General features: G+C 57.5%; 1 protein-coding gene across 5 annotated transcripts in view; it reads left to right on the forward strand.

Moving 5' to 3' along the window:
* LOC140715160 (prominin-1-A-like) overlaps nt 1-14,971 on the forward strand; it is a 134,468-nt gene that overhangs the window by 80,544 nt on the left and 38,953 nt on the right. For all 5 annotated transcript variants that reach the window (XM_073026940.1, XM_073026943.1, XM_073026945.1 and 2 more), the window contains exons 12-15: nt 8,607-8,759; nt 10,313-10,436; nt 11,166-11,257; nt 12,768-12,852. In XM_073026940.1, coding sequence (XP_072883041.1) covers nt 8,607-8,759; nt 10,313-10,436; nt 11,166-11,257; nt 12,768-12,852 — 454 coding nt within the window. The remainder of the gene's footprint in view (nt 1-8,606; nt 8,760-10,312; nt 10,437-11,165; nt 11,258-12,767; nt 12,853-14,971) is intronic.

Consider the following 14,971-nt stretch of genomic DNA (forward strand, 5'->3'; position numbering starts at 1 on the left):
CCTGTAACTCCCCCTCCCCTCATCCAGCTGTAACTCCCCTTCCCCTCACCCCACTGTCTATCCCCCTCCCCCTCACCCCACTGTAACTCCACTCTCCTTCCCCTCACCCCCTGTAACTCCCCTCCCTTCACCCCGTTAACTCCCCTCCCCTCCCCTCCCCCTGCTGTAACTCCCCCTCCCTCTCACCCCACTGTGACTCCCCTCCCTCTCACCCCACTATAACTCCCCCTCCCTCTCACCCCACTGTAACTCCCATCCCCCTCACCCCACTGTAACTCCCCCACCTCTCACCCCACTGTAACTCCGCTCCCACTCACCCCACTGTAACTCCCCTCCCCCTCACCCCACTGTAACTCACCCTCCCTCTCACCCCCTGTAACTCCCCCTCCCTCTCACCCCGCTGTCTATCCCCCCCCTCACCCCACTGTAACTCCCCCCTCCCCCTCACCCTGCTGTAACTCCCCTCCCCCTCACCCCACTGTAACTCCCCCTCCCCCTCACCCTGCTGTAACTCCCCTCCCCCTCACCCCACTGTAACTCCCCTCCCCCTCACCCTGCTGTGACTCCCCTCCCCCTCACCCCACTGTAACTCCCCCTCCCCCTCACCCTGCTGTAACTCCCCTCCCCCTCACCCCACTGTAACCCCATCCCCCTCACCCTGCTGTAACTCCCCCTTCCCCTCAACACACTGTAACTCCCCTTCCCCCTCACCCCACTGTAACTCCCCTCCCCCTCACGCCACTGTAACTCCCCCTCCCCCTCACCCTGCTGTGACTCCCCTCCCCCACACCCCACTGTAACTCCCCCTCCCCCTCACCCTGCTGTAACTCCCCTCCCCCTCACCCCACTGTAACTCCCCCTCCCCCTCACCCTGCTGTAACTCCCCCTTCCCCTCAACACACTGTAACTCCCCTCCCCCCTCACCCTGCTGTAACTCCCCTCCCCCTCACCCCACTGTAACTCCCCTCCCCCTCACCCTGCTGTAACTCCCCCTTCCCCTCAACACACTGTAACTCCCCTCCCCCCTCACCCCACTGTGACTCACCCTCCCCTCAACACACTGTAACTCCCCTCCCCCTCACCCTGCTGTAACTCCCCCTTCCCCTCAACACACTGTAACTCCCCTCCCCCTCACCCCACTGTAACTCCCCCACCTCTCACCCCACTGTAACTCCCCCTCCCCCTCACCCCACTGTAACTCCCCTCCCCCTCACCCCACTGTAACTCCCCTCCCCCTCACCCTGCTGTAACTCCCCCTTCCCCTCAACACACTGTAACTCCCCTCCCCCCTCACCCCACTGTGACTCACCCTCCCCTCAACACACTGTAACTCCCCTCCCCCTCACCCCACTGTAACTCCCCCTTCCCCTCAACACACTGTAACTCCGCTCCCCCTCACCCCACTGTAACTCCCCCACCTCTCACCCAGCTGTAACTCCCCCTTCCCCTCAACACACTGTAACTCCCCTCCCCCTCACCCCACTGTAACTCCCCCACCTCTCACCCAGCTGTAACTCCCCCTTCCCCTCAACACACTGTAACTCCCCTCCCCCTCACCCCACTGTAACTCCCCTCCCCCTCACCCTGCTGTAACTCCCCTCCCCCTCACCCTGCTGTAACTCCCCCTTCCCCTCAACACACTGTAACTCCCCTTCCCCCTCACCCCACTGTAACCCCCTCCCCCTCACCCTGCTGTAACTCCCCCTTCCCCTCACCCCACTGTAACTCCCCTCCCCCTCACCCCACTGTAACTCCCCTCCCCCTCACCCCACTGTAACCCCCTCCCCCTCACCCTGCTGTAACTCCCCCTTCCCCTCACCCCACTGTAACTCCCCTCCCCCTCACCCCACTGTAACTCCCCTCCCCCTCACCCCACTGTAACCCCCTCCCACTCACCCAGCTGTAACTCCCCCTCCCCCTCATCCCACTGTAACTCCCCCTCCCCCTCACCCCACTGTAACTCCCCTCCCCCTCACCCCACTGTAACCCCCTCCCCCTCACCCTGCTGTAACTCCCCCTTCCCCTCAACACACTGTAACTCCCCCTCCCCCTCACCCTGCTGTAACTCCCCTCCCCCTCACCCCACTGTAACCCCCTCCCTCTCACCCTGCTGTAACTCCCCCTTCCCCTCAACACACTGTAACTCCCCTTCCCCCTCACCCCACTGTAACTCCCCTCCCCCTCACCCCACTGTAACCCCCTCCCCCTCACCCTGCTGTAACTCCCCCTTCCCCTCAACACACTGTAACTCCCCTCCCCCTCACCCCACTGTAACTCCCCCACCTCTCACCCAGCTGTAACTCCCCCTTCCCCTCAACACACTGTAACTCCCCTTCCCCTCACCCCACTGTAACTCCCCCTCCCCCTCACCCTGCTGTAACTCCCCTCCCCCTCACCCCACTGTAACTCCCCCTCCCTCTCACCCCTCTGTAACTCCGCTCCCTCTCACCCCACTGTAACTCCCCCTTCCTCTCACCCCCTGTAACTCCCCCTCCCTCTCACCCCGCTGTCTATCCCCCTCCCCCTCACCCCACTGTAGCTCCCCTCCCCCTCCCCCTGCTGTGACTCCCCTCCCCCTCACCCCACTGTAACTCCCCCTCCCCCTCACCCTGCTGTAACTCCCTTCCCCATCACCCCCCTGTAACTCCCCCTCCCTCTCACCCTGCTGTAACTCCCCTCCCCCTCAACCCACTGTAACTCCCCTCCCCCTCACCCCACTGTAACCCCCCTCCCTCTCACCATGCTGTAACTCCCCTCCCCCTCACCCCACTGTAACTCCCCCTCCCCTCCCCCTGCTGTAACTCCCCCTCCCCCTCACCCCCTGTAACTCCCCCTCCCCTCATCCAGCTGTAACTCCCCTTCCCCTCACCCCACTGTCTATCCCCCTCCCCCTCACCCCACTGTAACTCCACTCTCCTTCCCCTCACCCCCTGTAACTCCCCTCCCTTCACCCCGTTAACTCCCCTCCCCTCCCCTCCCCCTGCTGTAACTCCCCTCCCCCTCAACCCACTGTAACTCCCCCTCCCTCTCACCTCACTGTAACTCCCCTCCCCCTCTCCCCACTGTAACTCCCCCTCCCCCTCACACCGCTGTAACTCCCCTCCCCCTCACCCTGCTGTAACTCCCCTCCCCCTCACCCCACTGTAACTCCCCCTCCCCCATACACCACTGTAACTCCCCTTCCACTCACCCTGCTGTGACCCCCTCCCCTCCCCCTCAACACACTGTGACTCCCCCTCCCCCTCACCCCACTGTAACTCCCCCTCCCCTCACCCCACTGTAACTCCCCTCCCCCTCACCCTGCTGTAACTCCCCTCCCCCTCACCCCACTGTAACACCCCTCCCCCTCCCCCTGTTGTAACTACCCCTCCCCCTCACACCCTGTAACTCCCCCTCCCTTCACCCCCTTAACTCCACCTCCCCTCCCCCTCACCCTGCTGTAACTCCCCTCCCCCTCACCCCACTGTAACTCCCCCTCCCCCTCCCCCTGCTGTAACTCCTCCTCCCCCTCACCCCCTGTAACTCCCCCTCCCCTCACCCAGCTGTAACTCCGCTTCCCCTCACCCCGCTGTCTATTCCCCTCCCCCTCACCCCACTGTAACTCCCCCTCCCTTCACCCCCTTAACTCCCCCTCCCCTCCCCTCCCCCTCACCCCCTGTAACTCCCCCTCCCCTCACCCAGCTGTAACTCCGCTTCCCCTCACCCCGCTGTCTATTCCCCTTCCCCTCACCCCCTGTAACTCCCCCTCCCTTCACCCCCTTAACTCCCCCTCCCCTCCCCTCCCCCTCACCCTGCTGTAACTCCCCTCCCCTCACCCTACTGTAACTGCCCCTTACCCTCAACCCACTGTAACTCCCCCTCCCCCATACACCACTGTAACTCCCCTTCCACTCACCCTGCTGTGACCCCCTCCCCTCCCCCTCACTCTGCTGTAACTCCCCCTCCCCCTCACCCCACTGTAATTCCCCCTCACACTGCTCTGACCCCACCCCTCACACCGCTGTAACTCCCCCTCACCCCACTGTAACTCCCCCTCCCTCTCACCCCACTGTAACTCCCCCTCCCTCTCACCCCACTGTAACTCCCCCTCCCCCTCACACCGCTGTAACTCCCCCTCACCCCACTGTAACTCCCCCTCCCTCTCACCCCACTGTAACTCCCCCTCCCCCTCACCCCACTGTGACTCACCCTCCCCTCACCCCACTGTAACTCCCCCTCCCCCTCACCCCACTGTAACTCCCCCTCCCCCTCACCCCACTGTAACTCCCCCTCCCTCTCACCCCACTGTAACTCCCCCTCCCCCTCACACCGCTGTAACTCCCCCTCACCCCACTGTAACTCCCCCTCCCTCTCACCCCACTGTAACTCCCCCTCCCCCTCACCCCACTGTGACTCACCCTCCCCTCACCCCACTGTAACTCCCCCTCCCTCTCACCCACTGTAACTCCCCTCCCCCTCACCCCACTGTGACTCACCCTCCCCTCACCCCACTGTAACTCCCCCTCCCTCTCACCCACTGTAACTCCCCCTCCCCCTCACCCCACTGTGACTCACCCTCCCCTCACCCCACTGTAACTCCCCCTCCCTCTCACCCACTGTAACTCCCCCTCCCCCTCACCCCACTGTGACTCACCCTCCCCTCACCCCACTGTAACTCCCCCTCCCTCTCACCCCACTGTAACTCCCCTCCCCCTCACCCCACTGTAACTCCCCTCCCCCTCACCCACTGTAACTCCGCTCCCTCTCACCCCCCGTAACTCCCCCTCCCCTCATCCAGCCGTAACTCCCCTTCCACTCCCTTTCACCCCGCTGTCTATCCCCCACCCCCTCACCCCACTGTAACTCCACTCCCCTCCCCCTCACCCCCTGTAACTCCCCCTCCCCTCATCCAGCTGTAACTCCCCTTCCCCTCACCCCGCTGTCTATTCCCCTCCCCCTCACCCTGCTGTAACTCCCCTCCCCTCACCCTACTGTAACTGCCCCTTACCCTCAACCCACTGTAACTCCCCCTCCCCCATACACCACTGTAACTCCCCTTCCACTCACCCTGCTGTGACCCCCTCCCCTCCCCCTCACTCTGCTGTAACTCCCCCTCCCCCTCACCCCACTGTAATTCCCCCTCACACTGCTCTGACCCCACCCCTCACACCGCTGTAACTCCCCCTCACCCCACTGTAACTCCCCCTCCCTCTCACCCAGCTGTAACTCCCCCTCCCTCTCAACCCCCTGTAACTCCCCCTCCCCCTCACCCCACTGTGACTCACCCTCCCCTCACCCCACTGTAACTCCCCCTCCCTCTCACCCAGCTGTAACTCCCCTCCCCCTCACCCCACTGTAACTCCCCTCCCCCTCACCCCACTGTAACTCCCCCTCCCCCTCACCCCACTGTGACTCACCCTCCCCTCATCCAGCCGTAACTTCCCTTCCCCTCCCTTTCACCCCGCTGTCTATCCCCCTCCCCCTCACCCCACTGTAACTCCCCTCCCCTTCCCCTCACCCCCTGTAACTCCCCCTCCCTTCACCCCCTTAACTCCCCCTCCCCACCCCCTCACCCTGCTGTAACTCCCCTCCCCCTCAACCCACTGTAACTCCCCTCCCCATCACCTCACTGTAACTCCCCTCCCCTTCACCCTGCTGTAACTCCCCCTCCCCCTCACACCGCTGTAACTCCCCCTCCACTCACCCCGCTGTAACTCCCCCTTCCCCTCACCCCACTGAGACTCCCCCTCCCCTCCCCCACTGTAACTCCTCCTCCCCCCACCCCACTGTAACTCCCCCTCACCCTGCTGTAACTCCCCCTTCTCCTCACCCTGCTGTAACTCCCCCTTCCCCTCACCCCCGTAACTTCCCCTCCCCCTCTCCCCGCTGTGACTCCCCCTCCCCCACTGTAACTCCCACTTCCCCCACCCCCTCACCCCTCTGTAACTCCCCCACCCCCTCACCCCACTGTAACTCCCACTTCCCCCACCACCTCACCCCTCTGTAACTCCCCCACCCCCTCACCCCACTGTAACTCCCACTTCCCCCACCCCCTCACCCCTCTGTAACTCCCCCACCCCCTCACCCCACTGTAACTCCCACTTCCCCTCACCCCCGTAACTTCCCCTCCCCCTCTCCCACTGTAACTCCCACTTCCCCTCACCCCCTCACCCCTCTGTAACTCCCCCACCCCCTCACCCCACTGTAACTCCCACTTCCCCCACCCCCTCACCCCTCTGTAACTCCCCCACCCCCTCACCCCACTGTAACTCCCACTTCCCCTCACCCCCGTAACTTCCCCTCCCCCTCTCCCACTGTAACTCCCACTTCCCCTCACCCCCTCACCCCTCTGTAACTCCCCCACCCCCTCACCCCACTGTAACTCCCACTTCGCCTCACCCCCGTAACTTCCCCTCCCCCTCTCCCACTGTAACTCCCACTTCCCCTCACCCCCTCACCCCTCTGTAACTCCCCCACCCCCTCACCCCACTGTAACTCCCACTTCCCCTCACCCCCGTAACTTCCCCTCCCCCTCTCCCACTGTAACTCCCACTTCCCCCACCCCCTCACCCCTCTGTAACTCCCCCACCCCCTCACCCCACTGTAACTCCCACTTCGCCTCACCCCCGTAACTTCCCCTCCCCCTCTCCCACTGTAACTCCCACTTCCCCTCACCCCCTCACCCCTCTGTAACTCCCCCACCCCCCTCACCCCACTGTAACTCCCACTTCCCCCACCCCCTCACCCCTCTGTAACTCCCCCACCCCCTCACCCCACTGTAACTCCCACTTCCCCCACCCCCTCACCCCTCTGTAACTCCCCCACCCCCTCACCCCACTGTAACTCCCACTTCCCCTCACCCCCGTAACTTCCCCTCCCCCCTCCCACTGTAACTCCCACTTCCCCTCACCCCCGTAACTTACCCTCCCCCCTCCCCCACTGTAACTCCCACTTCCCCCACCCCCTCACCCCACTGTAACTCCTCCTCCCCCCACCCCACTGTAACTCCTCCTCCCCCTCACCCCCGCTGTAAATCCCACTTCCCCTCACCCCCGTAACTTCCCCTCCCCCTCTCCCCGCTGTGACTCCCCCTCCCCCACTGTAACTCCCACTTCCCCCACCCCCTCACCCCGCTGTAACTCCCCCACCCCCCTCACCCCACTGTAACTCCCACTTCGCCTCACCCCCGTAACTTCCCCTCCCCCTCTCCCACTGTAACTCCCACTTCCCCTCACCCCCTCACCCCTCTGTAACTCCCCCACCCCCCTCACCCCACTGTAACTCCCACTTCCCCCACCCCCTCACCCCTCTGTAACTCCCCCACCCCCTCACCCCACTGTAACTCCCACTTCCCCCACCCCCTCACCCCTCTGTAACTCCCCCACCCCCTCACCCCACTGTAACTCCCACTTCCCCTCACCCCCGTAACTTCCCCTCCCCCCTCCCACTGTAACTCCCACTTCCCCTCACCCCCGTAACTTACCCTCCCCCTCCCCCACTGTAACTCCCACTTCCCCCACCCCCTCAACCCACTGTTCCTCCTCCCCCCACCCCACTGTAACTCCTCCACCCCCTCACCCCGCTGTAACTCCCACTTCCCCTCACCCCCGTAACTTCCCCTCCCCCTCTCCCCGCTGTGACTCCCCCTCCCCCACTGTAACTCCCACTTCCCCCACCCCCTCACCCCGCTGTAACTCCCCCACCCCCTCACCCCACTGTAACTCCCACTTCCCCCACCCCCTCACCCCGCTGTAACTTCCCCACCCCCTCACCCCACTGTAACTCCCACTTCCCCTCACCCCCGTAACTTTCCCTCCCCCTCCCCCACTGTAACTCCCCTCCCCCTCACCCCACTGTAACTCCCCCTTCCCCTCTCCCCACTGTAACTCCCACTTCCCCTCACCCCCATAACTTCCCCTCCTCCTCTCCCCGCTGTGACTCCCCCTCCCCCACTGTAACTCCCACTTCCCCTCACCCCCATAACTTCCCCTCCCCCCTCACCCACTGTAACTCCCCTCCCCCTCACCCCACTGTAACTCCCCCTTCCCCTCTCCCCACTGTAACTCCCCTCCCCCTCACCCCACTGTAACTCCCCCTTCCCCTCTCCCCACTGTAACTCCCACTTCCCCTCACCCCCATAACTTCCCCTCCCCCTCACCCCGCTGTGACTCCCCCTCCCCCTCACCCCACTGTAACTCCCACTTCCCCCACCCCCTCACCCCGCTGTAACTCCCCCTTCCCCTCTCCCCACTGTAACTCCCACTTCCCCTCACCCCCGTAACTTCCCCTCCCCCTCTCCCCGCTGTGACTCCCCCTCCCCCACTGTAACTCCCCCTCCCTCTCACCCAGCTGTAACTCTCCCTCCCCCTCCCCCCACTGTGACTCCCCCTCCCCCTCACCCCCTGTAACTCCCCCTCCCCCTCTCCCCGCTGTGACTCTCCCTCCGCCTCTCCCCGCTGTGACTCTCCCTCCCCCTCACCCCCTGTAACTCCCCCCCCCACTGTAACTCCCCCTCCCCCTCTCCCCGCTGTGACTCTCCCTCTCCCCAATTCTACACTGTCTCTTGGGTTCCTCTCCGGGGAACCGTGTGTGTGTGCTGACTCTGTCCTGTTGTTCCCGTATTTCAGGTGGATTGTTGGGATCGTGCTGTCCTGTATAGTTCTCCTGATTGTGGTCTGTAACTGCTTTGGCCTCCTGCTGGGAACAGCCTGCCTCAAAGCCAGCGTGGACCCCTGTCAGAGAAACTCTGCGTCCCACGCTGGCGGGAACTTCCTCATGGCGTAAGGATTTCAGATTCCAGATTTTAGATTGCAGCTTTTGGTTGTTAGACTCAGATTCATTTGTTTATTGCACGTACATGGAAACAAACAGTGAAGTAATGAAACCTTGGGGGCAGCCTGCAAGAGTCGCCGCACATTCTGACACCAACAGGCGCACGCCCACCACCATCAGCAAGAATCTGCAGCAACAAAGCAAAGCCGACAGCACAAAGGGCCTATTCCTCCCTCCCATCCACTCAGGCACACAGTCAGTCCCCCAGCGCCGGGCACGGGCTGCCTCCGGTGTCCCATCCTCCCGTCCCTGACCCAGGCCCTTAAACAGCAAACCTCTGACTTCTGCACCTCCTGAGGCAGGGACCTCGACCACCAGGCCTAAACTTTGAGGGGAAAATCTTTATTTTTTTTAACATTGCAGCCGTGTCAGAGCCTGATTGATCTGAAATTCCAAAGTTGAATAAAAATGAGGTAAATTGGTAAATTGGGTAAATTGGCATGTGGCCAAGTGGTTAAAGCGTTGTTCTAGTGATCTGAAGGTCATTAGTTCGAGCCTCAGCTGAGGCAGTGTGTTGTGTCCTTGAGGAAGGCACTTAACCACACATTGCTCTGCTTGGGTCCTAGTGCCCTTCTCTTGGACAACATTGGTGGTGTGGAGAGGGGAGACTTGCAGCTTGGGCAACTGCCGGTCTTCCATACAACCTTGCCCAGGCTTGTGCCCTGGAAACTTTCCAAGGTGCAAGTCCATGGTCTCTCGAGACTAACGGGTGCCTATATTTAAATTGGGAAATGGATTTATAATGTCATGTGTACTGAGGTAAAGTGAAAACTTGTCTTGCAGGCCTTCCATACAGATCATTTCATCACAATAGTGTCTCTCTGCCTTTCACTGGCAACAGGCCCCTATCCTTTCCATTCCTGATGAAAGGTCTCGGCCTGCAACATTGGCTGCTTATTCTCCACAGACGAAGGAGGGGAATAAACAGTTAATGTTTATTCCCCTCCATAGATGCTGTCCGAGCTGCTGAGTTCCTCCGGCATTTTGTACGCGTTGCTCAAGATTTCCAGCATCTGCAGATCTCTTGTGTGTTCAAGAGAAAAGAAGAACAGGGTGCAGAATAAAGTCTGACAGTGGCAGGCAATAACGTTCAAGGCCATGATGAGGTTTATTGAAGCCAGGAGTCCATTCTGTTGAACTAGGGAAGAAACAAATTTCCTTTCACCGTGACAATAAAATTACTTGGCTTCAAAATGAGAACTTAGACCCTCAGAGAAAAGTCCTTTCTCGTCCAGGGAAAATGTGCTCCGATGTTCTCTGAAGTTTCTTATTTAATTCTGACTAATAGACCTCACCAGGGGGCTGGCCAACAATGAACACAGAACCTCCGTGTCCAGTTACATTGCTGGAACGCACAAGTGCTGTTGCCATGGGGGGGGGGGGAGGTGTGAGGGGGTGAAAACGGGGAGCATCTCGAGGGAGTTTCAGGGGCTGTGCTCTGGGAGTGTTCCATCCCTCCATACGGAGTGACCCTCACCAGCTCCAACCTCTGCTCCAACAGGGGAGTCGGCTTCAGCTTCATCTTCTTCTGGCTCCTGATCCTCCTGGTCTTAATCTTGTTCCTCGTGGGCGGCAATGTCTACTCGTTGGTTTGCAAGCCCTGGTACGGTGGAGAATTGTTTCAGGTAAAATTTCTCCCGTAATCTCATTGTCTATGAACTTCAGTCTGACCACCACTCTTCTTCATCTCTTCACTGACTGAAATCCCTTCACTTGTTCCTTCCACCCATTCCATTATTTCCCATCCTCAGCCTGTCCATCTCCAATCCTCTCCTGTTCCTCAAATCTTTTTTCTCTCTTTCAGTCCCCTCTCCCACCCTCGTTCACTCTCTCTTCCTGTCTCTTGTCACTTCCTCTCTGTCTTCCTCTCTTTCGCTGTCTCACTTCCGCTTTCCCATTCTGACACTCTCTGGATTTTCTCCAGCATCAGGCCCCCCTCCCTTTCCAGTCCTGATGAAGGGTCGTGGTGCATCCATTTCCCTCGCCACGCGCTGAGGTCCTCCATCAGCTGTTGTATTGTCAAGTGGCAGCATTCTCTGGAGGCTCCTGTTACATCATGCCCCTCGAGTCAGCATCTGGTCAGCACTGCGCACTGCCACCAGGTGGCAGTGTGCACACTCCCGTGATCTACCATCCAGAGGCACCGAATCCATGGTGACAGAAGTTCATGGAGGAAAATGGGGGAAGAGAAAAATATAGAGAAACTTTGACCACAGCAGGCAGAAATAAATCAATCTTTATTCTTATTCTGTACTACCTTGTCTAGGGGCTTTGGGGGGTTTGATAAGCCCTGTGCAGGCGCACAGTCATCCTCCCTATAACTGTAACATCTGAACCATCTGGTTGTGTTACAGGTAATGGAAGATGTGGGAATGTTGGACCAGATCAACTTGGGAGAGGCTCTCGGACTGAAGGACACCAGCCTCAACATCAGCACCGTGTACCAGTTAGTACTTTTAAGTTAATTCCGCACAATATCAACGTCAGTGGCAACGCCAACGTGACATGCCCCTTACTGCTCTTGAGCTGAGACTCTAGAGATGCACAGTGGAGAGTATCCTAATTGGTTGTATCACAGCCCGGTGTGGAAACACCAATTTTCAACAATGGAACAGGCTGCACAAAGTTGCTGGACGTACCCGTGCAACACAGATAAAGCCCTCCCCTCCACTGAGCACACTTATGAGGAGCACTGCCTCAGGCAAGCAAAGACCCTCACCACTCAGGCCATAAGACAAAGGCACAGAATTAGGCTATTCAGCCCATCAAGTCTGCTCTGCCATTCCACAGCAGTTGGTGTATTATCCCTCTCAATGTGGGGTTTGAAGTGGCAGCTGGAAGAGCTAAAAGGGCTGAAGAAGAAGGAATCTGATAAGACAGGACAGTGGACCATGGAAGAAAGGGGAAGTGTCGCAAAACCAGAGGGAGGTGAAGAGAAGGGAAGGAGTGAGACGGGAACCAGAATGGGGAATGGAAAGTGAAAGAAGTGGGAGGGGGAAGAGATTACCAGAAGTTGGAGAAATCTATGTTTGTGCCATCTACTGTACTTGGAGGCTACTGTGGTGAACTATGTGTATACATGTCTGGACACACAACCCCCCCCCCCCCCCCCCGCTGACTGCTCCTGTGACTCCTCCCACAGACCCCTGCTGACTGCTCCTGTGGCTCCTCCCACAGACCCCCCTGCTGACTGCTCCTGTGGCTCCTCCCACAGACCCCCCGCTGACTGCTCCTGTGGCTCCTCCCACAGACCCCTGCTGACTGCTCCTGTGACTCCTCCCACTGACCCCTGCTGACTGTTCCTGTGGCTCCTCCCACAGACCCCCCGCTGACTGCTCCTGTGGCTCCTCCCACAGACCCCCTGCTGACTGCTCCTGTGGCTCCTCCCACAGACCCCTGTATAAAGGCAATTGGAGGCACTGCTCCTCCCTCAGTCTCCAAGATGTCGTGATCATGTTAAAACAAAAGCCTATCTTTTGCCTCCCGTCTCCGAGAGTTATTGATGGTGCATCAGCTACCCAGATGGAAAATGAGGCATTGCACCTCCAACCTCAGTTGGGATTCATTGCGGCAGTAGAGGAGGCCGTGGGCAGACGTGTTGGAATGGGAATGAGAAATTGGTGACAACTAGAAGAGCCTCCCTTTCTCTTCCCTTTAACCTTTTGGTTCTTGGACCAACCAGCACAATCCTAATCACAAGAGCTTAACAACAGTATGATCACTTTGCACTAAAGTAGACTTTGTAATTTTTGTATTCAGAAAGTTTTGAAGAACTTGTGTTTAATTTATGTTTTTCTCCTGAATTCTGATTACCTGACGCTATGTACCTGTGGTGCTACTGCAAGTAAGTTTTTCATTGGACCTAATCTCACGCGTGCTTGTGCATATGACAGCAGACTCAACTGTGTTACTTGCTTTGGGACCTTGCACCTGACAAACTCTTTCTCTGCACACAGCGACTGCCAGAACAATACCTCAGCGTGGAAAGCCTTAAACCTGGGTCTCAGCTTTAACCTGGATGATTACCTGAACATCAGCAAGGTACGTGCAGACCTCTAACCAGTATTCGACCAAATCAGCCTACCCATCGAGTCATACAGCACAGGAGAAGGCCCTTCGGCCCATTGAGTTTTTGCCGAACCAGTAATCTGCCTGGTCCCACTAAACTGCATCTGGATCAAACACTCTCATCCATATACTTAACCAAATTTCTCTTAAATGTTGAAATCGACCACTTGCTCTGGTAGTCCATTCCGCACTCACACCATCCTCTGAGTGAAGATGTTCTCCCTCATGTTCCTCTTGTTACGTATTCAGGCAACAATAAATATAGATGAGCTAGGCAAGGGTTTAACAACAAATAACATGTTTATTAAACACTGAAACAAACCCCCTCAAAAGTAAACAAACCCAAACGTAATCGGAAAACAGCTGCTGTGCGACACATTCACAGTTCTTAATAGCTTTGCAGTCCCAAACAGTCTTTAAAGCGGTATTGGGAAAAAACAGTTCTTTAGAACGATATGCCGAAAGAAAACAGTTCTTTAGAACGATATGCCGAAAGTTCAAAAGCTCACGGTACTTTTAAAAGGAGAGACTTTTTAAAGCGATGTAAATTCTCTTCCACGTCGATGTCCTTCGATTCCCCGGCGTCGAACTTTTCCACGTCGAATTTTATTAAATATAACGGTTTAAAGGTACTGACCTCTCTTCCACACTATTCTCAATCTCCCGCTATTTCCAGCGGAGACTAACACGAGAATAGTAAACGAAATCCTTCCGAATGAGGATCAAACAAGGTCAAAATCAATCCACCGTCGAAAATCGATTTTCCTCGATCTTTATCTTCCAAACTTTTCTTCACTCTCCATTAGCAAAGAAACCGTTGGCAGTGACCTTTTAAACTTTAGGCATTATATAAAACTTCATTTTTAACTAAACTGCGACATCACATTAAATCACGCAGTGACATGAAGTCATCTTAGCAAATTCCGCCACGAACTGCCCCACCTGACAGGGTGGGTCTTCCTTTTATACCCTGTAGAAAAAACCTGTCACATGACCTCTACTGGCAGGAAAATGACATCACTCCACCATCACAAAACCATTACCTCATGTCCAGTATAACTTCAACCCCAGTCATGTGACAAGGGTACCACTGTCACGTGTCACGGGTACGTAACACTCTAAATAAACATTTCACCTTTTACCCTTAACCCTTGCGGGAATGGGACCCGCTCTCAGGGCCTCATGGCCGGTCGCTTTTCGATATTCCAAGGACGCGGCCTGGAAGGCTAGCGCGCCTTCAGGGTTCCGAATTTCCGTGGCTCTGGAGACGGGCTGATTCCAGGCCGGTGCCCCTGACTGAGGTGTTGCGGGAGAACGTGGAACATCGGGAGCAGCGGATTAGCTGCCGGGGCGGGGGGGGGGGGGTGTTGTGTGTCCAGAGACCTGAGCCTTTCTGGGGCTGACTCTCTGGGCAGAGCTCGGAAAAAGCGACACAACTGACTTTTAACACCATAAATCAGCCAGTTGCTTGTTATGTCTCCTGTGGAATGGGGACACCTCTTGACACCTCTTTTTCCCTTATTAGGGAAGAGAGAGAGAGCCTGTGGTATGTCGAACTACTGGGTGAATGAGTAGTCTTTGGGGTGCTGCAAGTCGGTATCTTTATTGATGCTTTGCTGCACGATTGACTGCTCAGTGGTGGGGGCACCAATGCTTTTTTTTTGCTGCTGGTGGGGGGGGGTTGTTGCTTTGCTGCCGCTTGTGATTGGGAGGGGGAACTGGGGGGGGTGCTTTGGGGTTCTAACGTTTAACTGTCATTCATTCTTCGGGGCACTCCTCTGTTTTCATGGATGTTTGCGAAGAAAAAGAACTTCAGGATGTATATTGTATACATTTCTCTGACATTAAATGTACCTGTTGAAACCTATTGACCTCTAGTTATGGTCTCACTCAAGCTCAGTGGAAAAAGGCTGCTTGCTTTTACCTGTCTCCACCCCTCATCATTTTGAATACCTCTATTGAATCTCTCCTTAAAGCAAATAAAGTCCTGCCCTATTCAACCTTTCCCTACTAGCCAGATTCTCAAGTCCCAGCAGCGTCCTTGTAAATTGTCTCTGCACTCTTTCAAACTTGTTTACATCTTTCCTGTTGG

The sequence above is a fragment of the Hemitrygon akajei genome, chromosome 23 (genome assembly GCF_048418815.1).
Source record: "Hemitrygon akajei chromosome 23, sHemAka1.3, whole genome shotgun sequence".
NCBI lineage: Eukaryota > Metazoa > Chordata > Chondrichthyes > Myliobatiformes > Dasyatidae > Hemitrygon > Hemitrygon akajei.